Below are 24789 nucleotides of genomic sequence, written 5' to 3'. Positions count from 1 at the left end.
TAGATATTTTAGGTGGTCGAATTAGAAAGATCCTGTATATATACATCAAATAAATATAAATTTTGATATAAATAATTAATATAAATTTAAAATAAAACGTATTTTCAAAACTAATTAAAAAATTAATTTGAATATATAATAGAAAATTTTTTAGAAGTGTTTATTATCAATATGAATTCAAAGAATAATAATTTTTAGTCTTATATTTAACCAAAAAAAATTTTAAACGTCGTTTTTTTATTTTTACACTTGAAATGGAATCCTTTTTTTTAGTCTCAAACAACACGGAACCAAATAATCGTGTTCTTCTGGGGTTATCTATATATATATATGCACAGGGTAAGCCAAAAGTTAGGTGGGCAAAAGTATGTAAATAAATTGAAACATAAATTACTATTTTTCGAGACTTTTAAAGCTTATTTTAGTTTTTAAATTGTACAATTAACAGCTCAGGTTGTAAAACTACAAGTTTACAAAGTTTTAAAGAAAGTCATTGATTTTTAAAATTACCTATGAACTTTGTTTCACCCTGTATACACATATATATTTATATAGCTTCTTGTTTTTTCTAACAATACTATTATTTGCTATAATAATCGTTACGTGAGAAGCGTAAAGTTGCAAAATTCAGCCTTTGCTAGTTTTTAACTTTTTTCTTTGTTTTCTCAATAAGATAATTTTTTAAAATCATATTAATTCATTCGTGATATCTATCTGGGTGCACAAAATACATAATATTTATAATATTTACAATAGATAGCTACATACGATTTCAAACTCGCATATATACTTATACAAGAGGACTTATACTTGCGTAACAGATGCATAGATATTTATAACGCGTTATGTATTATAAATATGAATTTTGTCAATACTCCTTTTTCGTACACATTTTTTAATAGATGATCGAAGTTAGCAATAAGATAAATAAATTGTTAAGATAAAAAAAAAACTAATGCGCGTGAAAAGATTAATACATTGCAAAAGTAATGAATCGTGGGCGTAATGAAGTAATCTATAATATACATACAATATCTATCTATTTAACTATATACACAAGTATATAACAATATTTACTAGCTCGATGAATATGAACTATTCATAAATAACGAACATAAATAACACATACCATTCTTGTATATATATTATATATATATATATATATATATCTATGTATACACAATATATATAATATATATATATATATGCTGTGATTATTGTCGAAATTCGTTTTCGTGTAAAAAGCGACGCTCCTATTGATACAAGCGTATCTTTTAATTGGAGCTATAATAATTGAGTTCGTAACAACGTATGTATATGTGTGTGTGTGTGTGTTTGTATGTATGTATGTATGTATCAGACAAATACTCTCTACGGAAATCAAGCATCGGTAAGAAAGAAAGAAGAAAAAAGAAAGAAGAAAAAAGAAAAGAAAAGAGCACGTGAAAATTTAAGCTGGTATAAGAATCATCTATTAGATTTTATATCCTGGTTTTCCTTTCTTGCTTTTTAGAATTTTTGATTAACTCGTTGCGACAGAATATTTATCTATGTACTTTCTTAAAGTTTGAATATTTATCAAGTGACCAAGAGGATATATATATGACCACCATATATGACTATATATATGTATATATACCATCAGTAATCACCTTATTGTGGACACAAGACGTTAACACATATAGATGATGAGTCAAAGCCATAATCAAGAATGTATATATAAGCCAACATGTGTATGAATATACTATACGCACTCATACATCTAGAGAGTCGCTAAATGGCAGTAAGAAATAAAATAATCGATATATGGCAACTGGTTTTGTTTTCTTTCCGTTTTTTGTTTGTTTCTTGTTTCTTTCGTTATTAAGCACCGGCAAAACCATATACCTCGAGTACCCTGATCTCGAAATCACCGCTAGCACATAAAGGTGGATTATTAAATGTTGAGCACCTATCGGTTTTGCCAAATCTTATGTTTTCATCCATCCAGATAGCTTGGCCTTCCCTAAAAAATGTATTATTTATAAATGTATAATTTAAATATTATTTTAAAATATTAAACTTACCCTCCTCCTATTGTTATCATTTTGGAATCAGCTGCCATAAATAATTCTGCTGAATGATGTACTCTAGTATCATTGTGCGAAGAATCCATGCCTACCCATGGATACTTTGCTCTTTCTGGATACAAACTAAACAGGAATGTTTCTCCTGTACCGAAATATGCTTGTCTTTGACCTTTATCATCCTTTAAATTACGTTCACACCATCTTGTCGAGCAATACGCTCCAAAAACCTTTGAAAAAGAACACGCACACACATAAATAAGATATTTTAAATATATTTCAACAAAAAATGGATGAAGTAATTTTAATTATTTAATCATGTAAACGATTTATTTACCTCGTTATTACATGTCTTTATCATTAAAAGAGTTGGTTCGTGTTGTTCAACGCGTACGTAAAATGTTGTCAAAGAACATCCGTGTTCTTCGGTTGTGTACAGCAAAATTGGTTGGTACATGGTTATCCTCATAGGTAGCCATGACCATAAGGTGAATAACTGTATAAAAAATAAATAAATAAATTGAATTAATAAACATATCTATAGAATGGTTTGGTGCAATTTTGGTAAATATGCAAACATTAATCGTTTTTAGCAATTTATTTTAAATTTCAAAAGCAAAGTAAATCACAACAGCGACAGATCATGCACTCAATCGAACCAAATCTTACTTATTTTTAACTCTAATCTACTTAATGATGCAAATTTCATTTATAATTGTTTTGGCATAAATTTAAATGAAAAAAGTATACAAAGTAAATTGAAATAATTTGTTGGCAAAAAATAATTAAAAAATACGTAAAAATACATTATAATTGATAAGAAATGTTTGCAGTAATTATTATAAATAAAATAATATCAATCCCGTCGTATAAACAGGCAAGGGAGAATGTGTATTCTGCAATAAAAAATGTAATACTCACACTAAATAAAAATAACCTATGTATAATGTGCATCAAACAGGACAATATTTAGTCAATCATAGATCGGAACGATTGTTAAATTTAATATGAAATGTTTGGATTGAAAAGATATATCAAAAGTTATGTGAATGCAAGATTTTTTTATTTCACATGCATACGATCTAGGTATACTAGTCAAACCTACATGAAGTTTACTAAATGCACAGTGACATTCTGAAGAAGAGCGAAAGAAATTTATGTCTGTTGATGGTAGAATGTATTGCAGACTCATGGAAGAAATATACTGCAAACTGAAAAATTGATGTGGACACATTTTTATACATTGTCAAATAAATGAAGAAATCTACATTTTATAACTCCGATGGAACGTATAGATATAGACAAAGAATATAAATTATAGAAAAAATCAATTTCGATTATGAAAGTATACTTATAATAAAAAACAGACTAACACAAATATCTGAATCTATAATTATCATTTTCAACTTGAATGTAAATAAAAATGATAATGGTACGTCGTAGCTAATAAAAATATAGCATAAAATAAAATAATAACAATAATAACAACAATAATAATAATAATAATAATAATAATAATAATAATAATAATAATAATAATAATAATAGTAGTAATAATAATAACAATAACAATAACAACACAACAACAACAACAACAATAATAATAATCATAATAATAATAATAATAATAATAATATATAATAATAATAATAATAATAATATATAATAATAATAATAATAGTAATAATAATAATAATAATGATGATAATAATATCTATAAGCTTAATTAATAATACTTAATATCAAATTATCCGTAATTAGTTTGATCTATCGTGATTGATCTAGATTGCAAGAATATATACATCAATAACGACATACCGACATGCCACAGAAAATCGACGAACGATCTACGAAAGCGCTCTGCCTTTCCAGAATTTGCTTTTTTTACGAGAGCAGACGTATAGGAATACTTACATCAGGCATGTCAAGAATCTGGGAGCATACGTTTTGTATGGGATAAACACCCATTGAGAGAGCTCTAGGTCCAGGACTGTGAGCACCCTATACCCATCACCATTAAATCCATCATTCCAGTAACGCAGCATGACACAAAGCAACACAGAGTCATCAGTTACATTATTGTATACTTTAGACTCAATTTTGTGTGCCAGTGTGCGTGTGCATAAAAGTTTTGTACGCATATGTATACCACCATATACATATGTACGCAACATATGAGCAACAACAGCCAATGATATTTTCAAATTACTCAAGTTAAATATACAGCATAATCAAAATGGGTATTTGCCACAGAAGATAATAATGTAGCAAGAAAGTGTCAATATCGCTAAGAGATGTAATCAATCTTAAAACGAGAAGAGAAAGTATGAGTAACATGTGTCAAGTAGTTGGTCAATTCCATTTGCATAAAATATTAATATTGTGACCACATCATAGGGTTTCGTCTAATGTATTACATTCTCTGTATAATGAAATAGTTTAGACCTATAGAATTGATTTCATGTACCTGAAGTCATTAGAGTTTTCTATCAGGCAATAGCAAGCACACATGGATCGCTAAAAGGCGCTATCTACACCTTCAGAAGGTATAACATTATTAAGAAGAAAAAGAGCGAAAAAAGGATCCATAAATAAATTTCCTATTTCAACAAATACTAAGTAAATTGTATTATGTGTCAAGAGTTCACCGATAATCCAGTGATATTCATATATGTATTGTAAGTATGTATATTGTCATTATTGCACGTGACTTCTTATTAATGATCGTATTAATCTTTTAAAAAAAGTAGTAGCTGTGAGTGGATAATGGCGGAGAAGCTAGCACAATGAGTGGAACAATGAGTGAGTATGATTATAACAGGTAGTAGTTCAGGAACAGAGCGTAGAACACATGAAACTAACAACACATTTCCCAAAAAGATAATTATACGATACCCTGTCTTTGTACGTGTCTTCGCACTCTTTCTGAAAACAAATTTAATCATTGAAAGATTTGTGCAATTTTTAACAAACCAAACCCTACGAAATTACTTTCTAAATATTTTCCCTGCTATGTATGTACAAGCATATCAACTTGTTCAAACTTTAATCCATGAGGAAATAGCCATCAATATAGAAAGAAGTTGTTGCTTTAATAATATACTTACTACTTCAATCAGAAAAAAAGTAAAATAAAATACCAATGCGTAAAGTTATGCATGCTTAGGTGGACACAAGACGAACTAAGTAGTTTTTTCATTATTTTTCCTTGCATCTGAAATTGTCGTCTAGTTGATAGACTAAATTATTCATTTTTCCTTGCATACAAATTGATAGAATAAATTTGTATTATATGTATATTAACTAAGAGTGTGAAAGATTGATATACGAAAATAAGGTATAGCGTTCATTAATTAAGTGTACTTGCAATATTTAACGGAATATAATGTTACTAAAGCTTTCACGAACACAAACACATAGAATAATATGTATAATAATCTACTATTTTCTTGATTCCACGTGATCCACGCTGCATTATTTTGCATACATATTTGGATTCATCCCAAATGAGAATAATGAAATAACATGTATGTAACATACTTCTCTTATTGTCAATGTATGAGACATCATTTGGATGTTGACTTGAGATTGACTCGTAGGCAGGTTATCCGTCGATCGAGATCTCGTTAATGTCTTGGAGCCTGTCAATAAGTTTCTACTTTTCAAAGCCATTTCTGTGCGCAAGAACACTCGTGATATGTATGCCGAACTAAGTCCACGAATTCCAAATGCAGTTCGTAAGAATTTTGCCGGCGTTACCTGTAAATTAGACTTTTTAATTTTTCTCTACAATTAGATCTATAATACAAAAAGAACATTTCTCCTATAATATTTCTTGTCTCAATAAATAAGAAAAATAATATTTATTTACTTACTGGTATTTGTATGCAAAATTTAGAAAGAGCAGCATCGATCCCTTTGTTAGTTATTTCAAGCATCCATTCCGAATTTTGTGACGACGAATGTTTGTAAAATAGTAGGACAATTGCCATAGCTACTCGATAGAATACCTAATGACAAAAACAATTTGTTAAATATATCCAAGAAAAACATTTGTGTGAATATTAACAGATTGAAAAATATAAAAGTATATTTTTGGAAATTTTTTTTCCTCTAAATATACATACACATGTGAATATGTACACACACATACATATATGTATGTATATATTGCAGTAAGAAATCTCAAGCAAAATACGGCATAGATGTATAGTTATAAGTGTAAAATCTTAAAGATTTAGTCAGTACACAAAAATGTTCTTGGGGCGGTTTCCTGTTGGCACCAAGTCAATCGTCAAATTTAACATTCATGCTACTAGAATATATACACATCATTTATTTCATCTTTATCTACCATCTGGATCAAAGCCATAAAATCTTACTAATGTGAGAGAAAATACTGAGAAGGTTTCATATACTGTTTTCAAAACACGTATCATGAGATAAATATGCATATTGACCATATCCATTGGTATAACTTTGTTCAAAATTGTATTTCACCTTAATGCCTTCGTGTAAGAAGCAGTCTATTACTCTAACAAGATGTTGAAATGGAAGAAGTTGAAGAATCCACCAAATCCAATCCATATAAATTCTTTCTGCTCTTGGGCCAGAGCAATGCCTCGCTAAATGTACTGCAGCTGATTTCTTTCAATAAAAACATTTTAAATAATTATATATAAAATATATATATTCTATTAATATATTATTTTTACTTACAACGTGTTTTTTAGTTATTTGCTCTACAGTTTTCCATGTAACTTCGTAAAGAAGCTTTGTTTGCGTAATAAACATTTTTTCTTTTACAGCTACTAAACTGGCCATACAGTGATAACATTCTTCTTCTATTTCAAAGAAATATAAAATACAAATTTATTACATAATTAATGTATAACTCAACCCTTAGTGTGGATTAGGGGTCAATTTGATTCCAAATTTTTGTTTGTACCAATGAATCCAATGAGTCAACTTCAAGCGCTTTTTTTGACGGTTACATTTTTTCCTTTTGCAAATCTGATTGCACAGATTTAAAATTTAATCAATTTACTGGAAAAATTATCTTCACCTTTTTTCGAAAAGTGCATAGTTGCCGAGATATTCGAGGCCAATTATTGTCTGGGGTCACTTAATGATTCGCTACGGAGTTGTGCACACTAAGGGTTAATACAAAGCTAAGATATTAACGTTTTAAAAGACATTAAAAACCTGGCATAAAGTGTAATAGAAGAGCAGTAATAGGATATAACGATGGACTATAAGTAATATCAGGACAAGCATATCCCAGAACAGAAACAACTCGATCAGCGACGCTTCGACCTTTTCTCGTTAAATTATACGATAGACAATGCGTGCTATCGACGAATGGCGGTAACATGATTGACTTTTCAGGTAACTCTACAAAAAGAAAAAAAAACATCTGTTAAAATTATATAAGAGAAAAGAAAACAAGTGTACGAGGTCTGTTCAAAAAGTATCGCGAATTTTGAATTTCTGCGGGTTACGTATATTCGATTTTCAATTTTTTTGTGGCGTTATGTTGGTACTCATGACACTCATTTACGCTGACAAGTTCGGCCATTTTGAATGTTCGGTTAATTTTTGACAGCTTTTTTGCTTGGACGTGTTTTGGCTCGTCTTCGATCTTTGCCTATTTTTCGGCTTTTACACTATGATAACGCTCCTGCTCACAGATCGTTGTTTGTGCGCGAATTTTTGGCCAAAAACAACACAATAATGATTCCGCAGCCACCGTATTCCCCAGATCTGACCCCCTATGACTTGTTCTTGTTCTCGAAACTGAAAAGGCCAATGAAAGGACGATGCTACGCTATGATTGAGGAGATAAAGACGGCATCGAAGGAGAAGCTGAATAAGATCACTAGAAATGATTTTTGAAGTACTTCGAGGATTGGAAAAAACGTTTGCATAAGTATATAATATTTGATAGGGATTACTTTGAAGGGGACAATGGGGGTTGCGGCATCATTATTGTGTTGTTTTTGGCCAAAAATTATCATGATGCAAAAGCCGAAAAATAGGCAAAAATCGAAGACGAGCCAAAACACGTCCAAACAAAATAGTTGTCAAAAATTAACTGAACATTCAAAGTGGCCGAACTTGTCAGCATAAGTGAGGGATATGAGTACCAACATAACACCACAAAAAAATTGAAAATCGAATATGCGTAACCCGCGGGAATTCAAAATTCGCGATACCTTTTGAACAGACCTCGTATATATTTTCCTTGTGATAATAAGAACATGTTGATATATATGTACTTGCAATAAAACTTATTTATGTTAGTAGCCAATATAAGTTCCTTCATCATGAATAAGTAGAAAAATATTTGTTACCAAAATACAAACCTGTAGTTCCAAAGACTTGATTCACCATGTCCCAATAAAATCCATCAAGCATATTTTTTCCATGAGCATACTGATTGCAAAGAGCTGGCCAAAGTTGTGCCCTAATGCCGTTGTTTAAGGGCCAAGCGTTCTCCCTTATAATTAACTTCACTTCCCTCTTCTTGGATGCTTGTAAAAGTGCATTGATCTCTTTGAAGGTTTTCAGTGGTTGCTTCTTACTCGTTGGTGATTCTGGCTGTATTACGATATTCGTAGTGTCGACATGCGGTGGGAATATGTCATCCACGTCGTTCTGCGCCTCCCCCTCGAGAACCGACAACATATTCGGGGGGTTGTCCATCGAGGAGGGAGTCTGCGTGACCAACATCACACCTGCCACTACGGCAGAAGATTTTCCATATTTTCAATAAACAGCATTCTTTTTATAGGACATTTATCCTTTATGTCAAATCCTGGGACGTTTCAATTTTCATCTGGAAATAAGAATTATTATCAAAATAAGTCAATCAATCGGAGTAAGAACGTCGTAATATGTAATAAATATATTCGATCAAATATATTTTATAGATCTTTCTCGTACTCTCTTTATATAAATTAATCTTATAAGGTATCAACTTGAAACATGGATCGAAATTATCAGTTTCCTAGATTTGTACATGTGTTAGTTATCAACACGAATACCAAGCGTCAACCTGCTAACCGATGATTCTTAAGAAAATAATGTATAATGTCTAAGATAATAAATGTATTTAACGATAGAGAAAGACAATCGTAAAATCAACATCGATTTCAGTTTAATCATCGTCGTTGTCTTCGTTGTCGTCGTGTTAAACTAAAGAATAAGAGAATCCGTATAATAACCTTGGATAAACGTCACGGAGAATGATAATGATGAGTTAGATTTGTCGAGACTGTGGTTAGAATCTTAATTGTTTGTTGATCTTTAAAATAATCTAAAGGATCGTTGAAATGATCATCAACTCTTGGCTTGTGTTTTATTATGTATAATGATTTTGCTTAAAAGTTAACAGATGTTCCTTTTTTCTTGTTTGTTTCTATCGAAATTTGTCATTAGAATAAGATGTTTTTTATCTCGTTTTTTTTTGTAGATCATCATACTTGTTGTATCGGTGACCCCATTCAGGCATATGTTCCAGGCACGCGTCCTACTCAAACACAGCTCCGATTCTAATTTTATCTTCGAACGAGTTACTCGGGCCTCGCAAAGATACGACACATTGTCCATTTGTGGTTCTGCTCGGATTCAAATTTGAATATTTCTATTTCGATCATTAAATGTTTTTACGAGTCTCACGGATATGGTAATCCTTTTCATTAGAATATAAAAAGAGCTGACGCGTATAAACGTTTGCTTTTGTCAATTGAAAAATAACTTGATATACCGAATAATTTGTTTGACTCGGGTCAATTGTGATTAATATAGATCTTTTTTGTTTTTTTGTCTATGTTGAGGATTAATTTATCGGATCGATGTAAAAATAACAGAAGTATGATGTTTGGAATAATTGAAATTCTTTAGTCAAAGCAAATTATCATCCAACGGATAACGTTTCTCGAGTAAAATTAAGACGCAATAAACAGATCCTGATGGATTCTCTTATTAGTAGTGTACCAACCAGATGGTTCAATACTATTGGCATAAACAGCAGCGATGCATCCGCATTACACGTCTCAGCTGTTCAAACGAACTTGTTTCTCTCTCCTAATATCGAATACGATGACCCGTCGTTTGTTTTACACTCATAAACGATTTGATATGACCCGTATAAAAAAAATTCTCAAATCCATTTTTTACAATTGTAATTACTTCATTTTTGTGTACATACCGCGTATTATTAAATATGCCATTAAGAAACACAAATTAATTCAATTTCAGATTAAGATACAATTAACATATCGAACGATTGAATCTAATTAAAATTCGAGTCTGCGTTGGTTTTCGAAAAAATGATTTAAGTTTAAAAAAAAGAAACGTGTCGAAATTATGTTGGAATAATTATTATCGACACATAGGAACGTTGAATATTCTTATGTTAGACCATTATCAATCCTAATTAGGATCGAGGTGAATAATACATGCATAAATAAGATACGTTTGATTTGTTTCTTAGCACGTTTGCATCGTTCGCAGGTTATAAATGCGATTATAATATTCGCGATAACATCTGTAAAATTTGATTTTCTGTTTATCGATACGGATCATCTTCTTGGAGAATTGATATCAGCGAAGATTGCTAAACGTTAAGATATTAAGATGGATTTATTATTTAGATATATAGGTAGGAAAGATACGATCATTACCAAAAATATAAATAGAAAAAAGAAAAAAGAAAAAAGAAAAAAAGAAATAGAAAAATGATTAATCATTCGAACAGTAATATGCGGCAAAGCATGAAAAACTGCGATGATCTATGCTTTTTTAATCCTTCATTGAACGTGGGAGAAGAGAACTATGACAATGACAATATATGTTGCCGTGTGAGCAATGAAGATGATTTTCCAAGTTGTTTAAAATTATGCAGAAATGAGTGTTAGCTAGATTCATTGTATAAAGTGGAGGCAAATGTCTAAGGTCAATCAGAAACCATGTTGTCGCCTACGCGAAAATGGGGATATGCGAACCAAAGTCAATGGTTCGGCGTAAAAATAATTCACGTCGTACAATAAAAGGGAAGAAAATAAAAGAGAAGACTTTTCTATCAAGGCGATTATAAAATATGCTTAAAAACAAAATGAAAAATCTACAAAATTTCGTTGTTAATAAACTTTACTTTTTCGAATGTTATCGAATGTATTTGTATGTTCGAATTACAAAGTAATGATTCAAAAAATATCATTAGAATTGCAATCAAAATGATTGATGAAAGATTTGAAGAATATTAAACGTATATGAATTTAGATCAGAGAGAGAGAGAGAGAGAGACATAATCGGGGCTTCGTACATTTATCGAGCGTTGATTAGATAAACACACCCCCTCGTTATAGGTTAGCTACCTGTTCTGTTATTACACCGACAACGTATTATGACAATCGAAGATTGTTATGAAAATCTAATCTCTTTACTGATCGAAAGTACTAAACGATTTTTATTGTTTCCTTTTCCTTTTTTTTTCTGGACAAATAAAATAACGAGATTTTGTTGAAAAGGTGAAAAAGAACATGTCGAATTGCTTTTCTCTCTCTCTCTCTCTCTCTCTTTCTTCTCTTTAAACGAGTAGTTTTATCTATGTACAAAAGTCCCTGAAACGAGAACTGCCTACTTCCGAGTAATGAAACCCAATGCGGTAATCATCGTGATTTAACGATAGCAAGTGCTACCGGCTGATACGCTAGGGTCGGTTGAAGGATCTCTCACGTATTATTTTTATTTGTACGATAGATCTCATTTAACTAAGATCGATCATAGTAATAACAATAAGAGTAGCAAAACATTTGCCCTTTTCTCATTCTCTTCAATTCAATTATTCAAAAGGATTTTCATTAATACGTATTTCGTTCTAATCAATTGATACTATTAAAACTTATACCAATATTACATGTTGAATCAACGGGCAAACATTTCTACGATATTTCCAACACCTGCATATTGACTTTTATTATTGCCGTAGATATCTATTTTTGTTTGTTCATATTGCATATTCATATTTAAACTATTTTTCGTTCTTTTCTTTTTTTTCTCTTGCAATTTTTAATGCATTTCCTCTCGCTTTCTATCTCTCTCTCTCTCTCTCTCTCTTATAATTAGTATAATTCGTAAAGATTATATAGTATTTCTTTAAGAATGTTTACCGATGACGTTTCTATTTGTTAAACTTAAAGATGACTGCAAAAATCTTTATTTTATTTCAGTATCAAGTAAATATACTACTTAGAAAATTATAAATAAAATTCGATTGTAATCTCTTGGCAAGCTTTTCTGGTGTAAATTTCTGTCCTTTTCATACTTGATCGTATATAAATACTACTATGAAAATTATAAATAAAATTCGATTGTAATCTCCTGGCAAACTTCTTATTTAGATTTATATCCTTTTAATATTTCACATCATAAATATTACCTGTTTAGAAAATTATAAATATTATTTAGATTGTAATATCTTGGCAAACTTTTTTCATGTAAATTTTGGCCTCCCGTTCTTACGACATATTTATTATAATGTTTTTATTCGTAAATTGAGAAAACTATTACAAAAAATGATACGAAATCAAATTTCAATTGAATTATATTGAAATTTATTTTTTTTTCAAACATTCGATATTATATTTATTATTACAAGACTAGTTTATATTCATATATAATACAGACGATTAAACGAAATGAAGATTGATCAAATTATGGAAGAAAAGAAATATATCCTAGATTACAAAGAATTCTACACTTTTTTACTGTCTTATCGTATATATACACGTATAGAGTAGATAGATCCTTGTATTTGTGAATGGCCTTTCGTACTTAATTACAAAAGGTGTCTGATATAATTGACAGCTTCATTGGCGCACTTTTCAGCTCCATTAACGAGGCTTCTTCGTGCGAGCGAGCCTGTTTTGCCGAAACTTTACGCAACAGCTACTCGCATTGACGCGGTAGATCACAACAAAGTGTATAAGATGATTCCCTACATATATCAATACATACATACATGCATATATGTATATATACATGTACAAACCAAACATGCACGCACACGCTCACATCATATATTCAATTAAAAATTGATCCCTATAATTCGAGTAACCTCTTTTAAAGCATCATTTTCACAAATCATATTGTTAAATAAATACAAAATTTGATATAACTGTGCCTTTAATGAAATTAATTCAAAGGAAAAATCGGGAATCATTGTCATTGCTCGAAATATATTCGTGTGTTGAATAAAATCAGAGGACTTGATTAAAATGTGTCTTTAAAAGAGACGTAGACAAATTTGACCAAGTACAAAAATCTACATTATCACTGATTGAATAATTTTTGTCCATAAGAGTGATAAGTTTAACGTTATAATAGACAATATATTTAACCTTCTAATGAGAAAGAGAAAGAGAGAAAGAGAGAGGGAGAGAGAAAGAGATAATCGTTCTAGTCCGATGCGTCGAATGCGTTCCAACTTTTGATCGTAGCACGAGAATGACAGTGATAGCAAGCAAGATCAGCAATAGCAATAGTAATAATAATAGTAGTTATAATATAGTAACACAGTGGCGGTAGCAGCAGTGGCAGCAATAACAGCAGAAAGAGTCGCAGTTTTAGCTACAGCAGCAACAGCAACAGCTGTAATCTCAAAATGCATGTTCTCAAGTGGATCGGCCCCGATATTAAAAACGTTTATCGAACGATCGTAAATCATATTTCCTTGTGGGAACGTTGTTGAACATTATCCTCTCTTATGAATAACCATACATAAATACAAGTTTGAGATTATTCTCTTGTTCGTTTATTTAAAAATACGAATTACAGATAGAGCATATATATGTTTATATTAACTAACGATCGTCTTTGACATCGTCATTTTTTAAGTATCTCTTGAAAGTAACGTGAAAATCGGATTAGGGCGGATCCTGAGATCTCTGGGGCGGTTCGAGAGAATCGAACAGTACACATATATATAGTACGTAACAATCTCTCTCTCTCTCTTTCTCTCGTACATCTCCCTTCTGCGTCTTTCGTACTACCTTTTCTCTCTCCGATCAATATTAATGCGAGCTTACGAATTTCCCTAGAAACTAAGAGAGAGAGAGAGAGAGAGAGAGAGAGACCCCTTTTTCTGGCATTTAGAAGAAAAATAAAATGTACGCGCGTAAGAGAGTAATAACCATCTTCGTTTATGGTACTTGTGCAGAGCGAATAAGATAGAGAGATATATGGAGAGAGAGGAAGAAATGTTGCCGCGCTTAAAAGTACAAGAGGGAGAGAGACAAAGGAACGAATGGAAGAAGAGCGAGAGAAAACAACGCAAGGTAAAAAAGAGTAGTAATAATAATAATAATAATAATAAGATAATCGAACGTTTACCTCCGGTGCGACGATGTCGACGGTTTCTTTGAAGCGAATCAGCTGTAGGCCTGAAGGAAAAGGCAAATAAACGACGAGGAAAACTTTGTATTTCACTTTGCTGGACGACGACATGCGAGAGCATCGAATTGTCGACGACCGGTCTTATCCTCGCGGTATGTCATTGACAAAAAACCTAGGAAGAAGGTAAATTTTCGGCACCAGATATCTAACCAATCACCACCAAAAGAAAAACACTACTAGATAGGAAAGCCGGTTTTTCTTTATTTTTTCGATTCTTCCGGTCTATCTCTTTAATAATAGTATAACTGTATCTTTTTTATTTCTGTTATTTTTTTTCTTTTTTTTATATTTCCTTCTACTTTCTTTGCTCTTCTTATCGTGAATCTTCCGTCACATAATATATATATATATATATATATGAATGTATATGTATATCTATGTCTCTATGCATACGCATGTATATATGCATTCCCTTGCATGCACTTTAGACAGGGTAAAGATGGGAACTATCATACGTTTACGCGCACGTAGCTTCTATCTTTGTATATAATTGGCACTGGCACCACTCTTTCTCGTTCCTTTAAACGCACGAATTATATATGTATATATATATATATAGAGTAGTGTCGTCTAATATCTGAAAAAAAATGACGATCCCGTGTTTCCTTTCATACGATAACCAACTTCACACTACGTTTTCGTTTTTTCGAGTTAATAAATATATGGTTTATCGATAGCGTATTAGATACGCTTTTAAACCAACAAGAGGCGGAAGAATGAAATAATCATGACAGTCGAAACGCGATTGCTCCATTCCGCATGCTCCTCTTCTTCTTCATCTTCTATCGCGTTATTCTACGAGCACAGCAGCTCTCTCTTCCTCTTCATCTGCGAACACCATCTATCGCGTTATTCTACGAGCAACTGCACCGCACTCCCTTTCCTTCTCTCGTACATCTTCTATCTCTTTTTTCTAGCGCTTGCTCTTTCTTACTTTGTTCCTACTGCCATCTACCGTTTCCGCGCGAAAGTTACGAGTGGTGGGGAGTGTTCCTCTCTTTTAAAAAATATCCGAGTAATGTGTATATTCGTTCGATTTCGAAGAGAATTATTTCTTTTAAATTGACGTTATTTATAAAATCATTTCTTTAAGTAGATATTATTTCTCAGTGATATCATCATTATTTCATTTTCTTTTTATCTTTTCACGCTACATTTACGTAATCTTTAAAATAGTCAAATCAATTCTCGAGTTCACTCAAGTTTAAAATTACCTCCAAGCATTCGAGGTTAAAGACATTTCTTATAGTTCATTGGTTCCTACGATCGACCAATGAGCTTGCTACAAATCAATCCAATCTTATCCTTAGATTCGCCCAATCGTCATCTACGAATATTTCTATTGGCTAATATATTCGAGATGATATCAATTGATATAATCTCATTTTTGACGCGAAGATAAATTAGTTCATTGGTTCCTACGAATCGACCAATGCGCTTGCTACAAATCAATCCAATCTTATCCTTAGATTCGCCCAATCGTCAGCTACGAATATTCTATTGGACAATATATTCGAGATGATATTCAATTGATATAATCTCATTTTTTGACGCGAAGATAAATAAATAATACATTGTTTTCATATTATTTTTAATCTATTGATAATAAAAATAATTCGATTACATGTGTAATATAAATATTCAGTTAATTCGTTAATCATAAATACGAAGAGTATAAAATATCTGTAAATTTGCATAATTTAGCCTAAATCGTTGTCCTCATTTGTTCAAAAAATTTTGAGAATGAAAGCAATAATAGCAGTTAACGCTGATCCTAAATACCACAACTTCTTTGCAACACCAAACGTAAATTATTGTTAAATATACTTTAATAATTATTAATTACTATTTATAGTACATAGCATATATAATTATGATAAGAATACACGTTGTATATCTACAGTATAAACATACCTTATCTTGCCATTTTTTATTAGTTATACATTCCTGGAAACTCATTCGACTGAAATGTACTGTAATATAAAGTGGTATCCAGTATTGAATACATTTATATAAAAAAGTATCAAGATGTCGACGCAAAGCAAAAGACTTTTCTGTACTAAATGCCTCATCTGCAATTAAATATAGTGTAATATTACGATTATAAGTACAACACAAGATTGTAACATACAATGTTTGTAAATATATGAAACATTCTCGTCTATATAGGTAAAATTATTCAAATTATTTACCTCGATATAATTATACATTGCTAGGTCACATATCGCTTCTGCATCGTACATCGAAGTTTGGAAAATTTCGGAAGAATTTCAGTAATTCGAATTGATTTTTTCCATTAGATTATCCAGCAACAAGATATCCTCGAATCCCTGTAAATTCAAGAAATTCAAATACGAAATGTAGCTGTAATTTATTTCCAAAAAAGTAGAAATATATTATCGATAAAAATATATTTTTTAAGATATATTTCTTAACTAAAGCAATAATATCATACACCTACAGTATTCATTCCTTGAGCGTAAAATGGTACCATAGCGTGAGCAGCATCTCCTACCAAAATGGCCGTTTTACCAACGTGATATGGTCTCTGCAACTGTATTAGTATAATAATATTAATATCAATAAATAATGACAAGCAAGCGGGCAGAAAAATAGTTATAATACCTTAATCGATATCAAAGTTTGTGGTTTTTTTTTGAAATAATTTCTAACTAATATTCCTCGCCGATCAATGTAATACATCTGGAAATTGTTTTTTATAAAAAGTAATTAAACTTTCAGGCGTTTTTAATTTGTCGAAAGTACTGAAAGGTGCGAAAAGATTAGCAGTAAAACTGTGATCCTTGTTTGGTAATGCTATCATCATAAACTCGTCTCTTGGCCAAATGTGAAGATGGTTTTCCACTCATTGCAAACTTTAAAACAAGTCATTTACATGTTTAGATTTTATTGTAGACACATAATAAAAGAATTTATTCGAACTTAAAGTAAATAGACGTTTCAGATTAATGACCTAATACTTCATTAAATTATCACTATCACCTCGCTTTTTTTCCAGATGGTATAATAATCAACGTATCCGTGTTCGATGTAAGTTTGACTATAATTAAAAAGTGGTCTTTTCAAAAAATCTTTCGTATGGTAGAAATAAGCACCATCTGCTCCGATTATTAGATCGATATTTACTTCTTCCGGTCGTCTGATCTTCGTACTAAAAACATATATGTACATATTTATATGGGTGGTCCTTTTAAGTAAGGTAATCTAATATTATGCGGTTAATTGCGAGTTAAAATATATTTTTACTTAATGTGCATGATTACCTAATGACTTGAAACAGTTGTTCCATTGAACGGAACCATTCTTATAATCTACGTACGTAGAATTCTATAGATTATAAAAGTTGCTAATTCTTGTAATTTATTTTTATACATTGCGGTAGTAGACATATTTATTTATATTTAGTTTCTCGATTGTCAAGTTTTGGTCAAAGCTTGCAATCTCGATAGACATTAGTTTCACGTAAAACTTTAATTTTCGAAGATTGTAGTAATTTCAAAGTCATGTTATTATACATATCGGAATGTATTTTTTGATTAGTTTCACGATGCAATAAAAAAAATGTAGTCATCAATATGCAATAAAACATACCGGTAACTTTAAAAAACCCCGAAAGAAAAATATTTTGAGAAAAAAATATTCTTGCCAGATATTAGTTCTTTGATCACCATGAACATTACGTATACAATATTTTTTGTATTACAATGAGATAAAGAGGTATTCAGGTGGCCTTGCTTAAATGGACTACGCTCTATAATATAATAAATATTTAAAAATGATTATATATTATATATACATACTTTAAAATTGTTAATTTTCCTTGCTCGATATCAGCGTCAATGATTTTCGAATTAAAGTAGAGCTGTACTTCAGAATACTTTTCTGCAGCTAGGTTTATAAAATACTAATTATTTACGTAAGTTTTTAAAATCAATGAAATATATACTGCATTACTGCTTTCTTATAACATAATAAATATGAATTACAACTATGTCTAGACAAAAAATAAATTCCATGTTTTTAGAATATCCTTTTCTGTATATCTTGAATTAATTTAATGTGTAGATATAAAATTCTTCTTTTTTAAATATGTATTTAATTTGATACAGATATAAATTTTTAGAAGACAAAAAATTTGTAATTTAAAATTTTATAAAATAGATAATTTAATAGGGAAAATATTTAAATTTTAAATTTCGTCTTTTAAAAAGAATACGTATTCAATTTGATATACAAATAAATTTTTGTGAGGCAAAAAATTTATATCAATTAATTATACCAATTAATTTTATGTCGAGACACAAAATAATTCATTATTTTTACTCTCGACTAAATAATAATTGTTTCTGTTAAAATGAATTATTGTTTTTCTTTTATTCAAGGTTCACTATTTTTGACAATAAATAAAAATATATATATTATTTCGATAAATATATCGAAATAAGTCATAATAAAAAAATTTCAGTTGCCGATGATGTCCCAATGAAAGGGACGAAACGTTCAACAAGATCAAAATAACGTTCAACAAGATTTTTTAACCCGTCCAATCTTCCTACGAAACCTATTTTAATAATTCATTTAATATTCAAATGTAATCCTTTAAATATCTCGAAACAAGAAATATATGACTTAGACCACTTTCATAATTATGGGCACATATATCAGTTTTTAAATATCCATGGTTCTTTTTAATTAAATGATCTTAAAAACATTTTCCTGTTACCCCCAGTCCCACCCCCGTGCTATAAACACAACTAACTGAAGCACATTTTGTAGATTGACTGAAGCTGTCTGGGCATTGTATAGAATGACCGGGTAATGTATGAAATACATGCTTATTAAATATAATGTCCGATTCAGTTGGCATTCTATACAATCTCCGGAACATATACATTGATCGTACATATATGTAAGGGGAATGCATGGATGAAAGTAACCCGATACATTTGAATTCTTGTGGCTTCGCACGGTACTAGAGGCTATCGGATGTTCAAAACTATTTTTTAATCTTGAATACCATCTCAGGTTCGTGTTATTTTTTCACATAAAAAATTTCTTCACGATAAAAATTCCTCGCGTAGACGTTATATGTGTATACGTATGCCTAACACGATAATAATTAATAACATTTGTATAATAGAGATAATATTTGTTTACTTTATCATTTGAATACAGTACAAATGAGTGTATTAAAATATAGAAAAAGGTGTGAAAAGTCAGATAAAAAGAAATAATTAAAATTAGGAACACTCACCGTTGAGTAAAATTTCATTGAGATATTGTCTGTTGACAGAGTAAATGCACTGAAAAACCAAAACAAAGATGATGCAGATATTATAAATATTTGAAAAGTAGTTGCAATAAGCGATAGTAGAAGCTTCAACGAAAACTACTAATATGCTCACATTTCCCTTGACGCTGTCATAAATCATTTCTTTCAATTGGCCGTTTCTATCATGTAGCATTCTACCTTTCATAGCGATACCGTGTTGATTAACAAGAACATCCTCAAGACCTACTGCTCTTAAAGCTTCTCGTCCACGTGTTGATAAAGCTAAATCTATACTTTGACCTACTAATTTTTCTTTTCTAATATCTGAAAGATATGTATCAAATATCAATTTAACAGATATGTTGGCGTTACTTTATGAAATCGGTTAATTCGTGAAATGACTAGCTAAACTCTGGAATAGCTATACCAACCTGTTTAAATATGAAAGTAGATAGAATTACATATTTCAATTAATTTTAAGTAACGTATGAGTTTATGTAGATTATATCCGTCAAAACAGCACGATAAATAGTTGCAATCAAAAAAAAAGTTCAAAGTGCAAAAAAGATAAGAACGATACAGCCAATTTTTATTACATAAATTACTAACTCAATGATAATTGATATTTTACCAATAGTATAACAACAAATTAATGGTTTATCTTTAATTAAATATTTAATATTAAAAATTTCGACATATTGGTCAATTAAATATTATATTTGTTTATTACCTGAACGATATTCGTAAACAGAAATCGAATGTCCTCGTTTAGCAAAGTAGCAAGCAGCTAATGCTCCTACCTGATCAAAATATTGTTAATATTACCGAGAAATATCTTTTATAAGAAGATTATTAAATTATAAATATTAAATTTTGAAAAGTAGATTTATGTACACACCAATCCACCACCTACGATACCGATGCGAATCTTCTGCTTACCGTCAGCCATGGTAGCTTTTAGTTTACTGAAACCCTTCTGTTTCTCAGCACTTACATAAGTACATATACTTTAACCTTACATGCGGTGACTACCCCCTCCATCATTTTCTAAGAGATAACTAAGAAATGGAGTTACTTTTCTATACTCAGAGAAAAAATAAGTATCAAATAAAAATTACTTATAATTTGTTGGATGACTCGTTTTCTTTTTTTTTTTTCATCAATTTTTCATCACGTAAAATATTTATTTTTTATTTTTAAGCGAACACAATTATTTTCTTAAATTACTTTTTTAAACCTAAAGAGAACGAAAAAGAATAATTTTTTTTTTTTAAATAGAAGTGTAATCAGTGGAATACATGTTTTTTTTTTTTCTATCATACGTTTACTGTTCGATTATCTACAAAGCTACGTTACATTTAGTGTAGCGCGAAAGGCACATATGTAAATAGTATGTGTGAATATTCGTGACCTTGGTTTATTAACGGGAAGACATCCGAGATGTATCATGTACTTATGAATTTAGTAGACATATAGACGTAGAATAAGATCGGCATTGATCAGGATACAAGATTTACATATTTTTGAAACACCGCTTTTTTCTTTATTCATTTTTTTCCTTCGAATTAAACATTGTTTATATTGTTTTCCTTACCTTGTATGGTTTCGTTCAAATTTTCTTTAAATATCAAAAGCTCACATGCTTTTCTTGCTAACATTTTCAACGATATTTACTTGTCTACATTTACGTATGTATTTTTAGGACCTTTACGAGGAGGTACGCGTTTAAACACTTTAAGGATACAGAAAAACAGTCGATCAACATGTTGTTTTTGTCTTCTTTTTTTTTCCATCAAGAAATACGATATTTTATGAAAATTATTTTTCATTTGCAATATGCCAACTTTTGCAATATGCCATTCGTCATTATTTTTCCGATAATTTGAATTACGTATGTACGTCGGTATGAGTATATGTAATTTTTTGCAAAATTACATCGAATGAACTAATTTAACTTATGTTAATATTAAAAATTCTTTCATCATTATAATATTACATATTATATATATATAATGCGGTATTTTGATTTACTTTTTAAATAAACTTAGATATTATTATTATATTTGATTAAAATGAAACTATTGCATTTGTAATAATATAGAGAGGACGTTAAAACGATAAAGAATATTGTGCCCATAATTATGAAAGTGGTTTAAGTCAATATTTCTTGTTTGGAGATATTTAAAGGATTACATTTGAACATTAAATGAATTCTATATAATATTGAAATAACAAACACTATCTAACAGTTCATTTTTGACAATATCGTGAAAATTATATTGAATTAATTTAGTTTAAAATAATGTGGTGTGAAATAACTAATAAACTTATTTTTTTTTTAATTTTGACTTAGACCACTTTCCATTGATGAGTAAATTTGTTTTTAGGAGTAAAATTAATAAATGAAATTTAATTTACGATAATGTTCCATTTATCTGAACTGTTATTTAATTGGCACGATTTTCGACAAGTCGAGAAAAAAGAAAAGACTCCAGAAGAATTTATTTTCTATATATACGACAGCCTAAGGCACGTATACGTAATGCGTGTTATTAGCTTTTGGATTTAGATCTGTGATTATTATCTAATCACTATTAGTAAAATCATATAAAACAATTTGTGATTAAAATAATAACTTTATTTAACATGTAATTTGTTAACAACGGTGGTTACCATTTGTATTTGCATTTTAATGTCAAATAATTTCACTCTCTGATATTTATTCTTTATGTTATTCGTTTTATTTAGGAGAAATAAAAAAACAAAGTTAAATAAATGGAATCTTATCGTAAGTTAAGATTAATGTTATAGATTATTAAACGTTTCACATAAATATGAATAATTCGGTGGATCGGTAAACATTTGGCACACGGTATAGATTAATCCATAGCAAAACACGTTGTAGAATCGTTTAAGGATATCAGGGTGTAATAACACATAACATAGCTCAAGACATACTTTAAATATTTTGATCAAGATCGATTGTCAGAAATGGCTGGTACGATCGTTAATGACACAATAGTTATAAATATATTTTAAAAATCTGTTGTGTTTGCAATGGTTTATACAACAACGAATAACAAATTTTAAAGTAAGTCTTGAGCATTAAATATATATATATATAATTATATCCCAAACAAATCCGAGGATGAATAAATTTGAAATAGATTTTTGATCGATTGTTTACATTGTCTGGATATACACAGAACATATTTATTCTCTTGATCAGAAATCACAGCCAATTTGTAAAACAATTTTTGTTCAACAGTAAATTCGATCAGAAGTTTGTTTGTTTATTAAATAATCATAACGCTTCTTCGCAAGGTGAATCGAATAATAATAATAATAAAAGGTATTGACATGATAAATTGTTTTCAAAAATCTTTCTATCTCTCTTTCTCTTTTTCTCTCGATATAGATAAAAAATAAATTCTATTGCAGACATACAAGGTGCTTGCAAAAATGATGTATATACTTTTATTCTTTAATGAAATTTACGATGGCACATATAAGATTATTCAAAAAGAATTTTTAAGATCTGCATTTCAAATAATTCTCTTTTCATACTTTTTCCTCTGTACTTTTATTGTAAAATGGTTTCAATATATGTATTTTTTATTTTTTTTTATTTTGCTGACTATTATATTGAATACTATTTAAAAACAGGTAGAAAAAGATTTCATATCAAATGTAATTGGCAAATTGATTCTATTAGAAAATTGTCAACGTAAATTTTGTATTATAGATATATATATATATCATTTCTTTTCAATCGAGTCCCAATTTCGTCACGAATATTCGAACAATTGAGCAGACAAAAAGATAGAAAGAAAACAAATAGAAAACAAAAATGCAAATTATTAGCTCTAATCTATACTGGCATAGGATAATCTTTAGTTATCTAGATAACTCTATCTTTTAACTGTAGGACATGTTCTCTTCGATATTTTATAAGCCAGTGCAAACGATTGCTTATCTTGGTCATGTACGAAAAGCTTATTTCGCGTTCAGGATCAGAGAATCTATTACAACATATACAATTTATACGTATATAGGATTTACTGTATTAAGGCCTGCCAGAAAATGTGACCCTCGTTAACAAATTATCTCTTTAATCTTTCTTACTTTTTTTTCTTCTTTTCTGTTTTATTATTCATTTATCGCTATAAACGCTTAACAATTTTTTATTTATTTATTTAATTATTATTATTATTATTATTATTATTCTTATAATGATTTGAATCGCGTGCAACGCATTGCGAGCAAGCTCTCTTTCAAATGATTTTATTGCTTTAATTATTTATTTATCTCAAAAGTTATTCACTTTCACTTATACTCTCCGTTATTCTTTGGCAAATATGTATATGGTCCTGGCGCCATGATCTAGGCTGATTTTTTGCGATTGATTGCACTTCTTCCTCTTCGTCTTTCTCTTCGCCTTTTCTTCTTCTTCTTCTTCTTCTTCTTTCAGAAATATTAACGTAACAGTCAAATTCATAAGGCTTTTTAATTAACGACTTATTTTTCTTCTCACTTCTTATTTAAATTCTATTCTTCATATTGTTTTTAGTTTTTCTTTCTTCTTCTTCTTTTCAGAAAATATTCATACTATGCAGTGGCAGATGATTATACTCTATATATCTCATATCTTTTATTTATATATATATACATATATATGTATCAATAAGAGATTATGAAAGTGGTATAAACTATTTAATATACTTTTTGCAAGTCATATTTTTTGTCCATATATTTATATATATTTTAATCTTTTTAAAAAAACAAAACTTTATTTTCCACACGTACAATAATAATTAATATACATAATGACTTTTTTGTTTCTTTCTTTATGGAAAAATAATTTTTAAACAATTTAAACTTTAAAATATGTTAAAATATCTTAAAATGATAAATATATGTCTATATGGAACACTTTCATAATCATTGACTCATACATTTAAATATATATCA

At 29.8% G+C, this 24789-nt stretch overlaps 2 protein-coding genes and 1 long non-coding RNA gene across 6 annotated transcripts; 1 reads left to right on the top strand and 2 right to left on the bottom strand.

Annotated features, from left to right (window-relative positions):
• Positions 1-656: 656 nt before the first annotated feature.
• Positions 657-15290, bottom strand: LOC122514091 (GTPase-activating protein skywalker). 4 transcript variants are annotated; one of them, XM_043630745.1, is made up of 13 exons: positions 14981-15290; positions 14463-14849; positions 8432-8904; positions 7272-7460; positions 6786-6910; positions 6567-6713; positions 5942-6076; positions 5607-5825; positions 4962-4991; positions 3981-4067; positions 2404-2562; positions 2067-2296; positions 657-2005 (listed from the first exon to the last, which is right to left on the bottom strand). In XM_043630745.1, exons 3-13 carry the CDS (start codon positions 8796-8798, stop codon positions 1864-1866), a joined length of 1830 nt encoding a protein of 609 aa, XP_043486680.1. In that variant the 5' UTR covers positions 8799-8904; positions 14463-14849; positions 14981-15290; the 3' UTR covers positions 657-1863. The 4 variants fall into 4 exon arrangements, with proteins under 4 accessions (XP_043486680.1, XP_043486682.1, XP_043486681.1 ...); XM_043630747.1 differs by lacking the exon at positions 3981-4067 and having other exon boundaries at positions 14463-15290; XM_043630746.1 differs by lacking the exon at positions 4962-4991 and having other exon boundaries at positions 14463-15290.
• Positions 14080-17473, top strand: LOC122514093. The gene is made up of 4 exons (XR_006302939.1): positions 14080-14407; positions 16826-16910; positions 16989-17069; positions 17268-17473. It is a non-coding gene; the product is annotated as an uncharacterized LOC122514093 (long non-coding RNA).
• Positions 16267-20969, bottom strand: LOC122514092 (kynurenine 3-monooxygenase). The gene is given in 15 exon segments (XM_043630749.1): positions 16267-16326; positions 16440-16586; positions 16706-16764; positions 16767-16798; positions 16800-16855; positions 16987-17073; positions 17151-17202; positions 17204-17382; positions 17384-17401; positions 17529-17697; positions 18347-18434; positions 19801-19849; positions 19952-20142; positions 20549-20618; positions 20717-20969. Coding segments are annotated over 15 exon segments (1275 nt in total). The 5' UTR covers positions 20768-20969; the 3' UTR covers positions 16267-16299.
• Positions 20970-24789: the final 3820 nt, after the last annotated feature.

Source organism: Polistes fuscatus, unplaced genomic scaffold, assembly GCF_010416935.1.
Source record: "Polistes fuscatus isolate 324 unplaced genomic scaffold, CU_Pfus_HIC Scaffold14, whole genome shotgun sequence".
Taxonomy (NCBI): Eukaryota; Metazoa; Arthropoda; class Insecta; order Hymenoptera; family Vespidae; genus Polistes; species Polistes fuscatus.
This window is presented reverse-complemented; position numbering and strand designations above follow the sequence as displayed.

Bases quoted from the DNA above. Each gene is read 5' to 3' on its own strand.
- LOC122514091 (XM_043630745.1), bottom strand. From the start codon at position 8,798: ATGTTGGTCACGCAGACTCCCTCCTCGATGGACAACCCCCCGAATATG. The intron at 6,714-6,785 runs GTAAGTAAAAAT...TTTTATTGAAAG, and splicing joins AAATAACTAAAAAACACGTT to AAATCAGCTGCAGTACATTT. The intron at 6,077-6,566 runs GTGAAATACAAT...TTTTGTCATTAG, and splicing joins TCTTACACGAAGGCATTAAG to GTATTCTATCGAGTAGCTAT.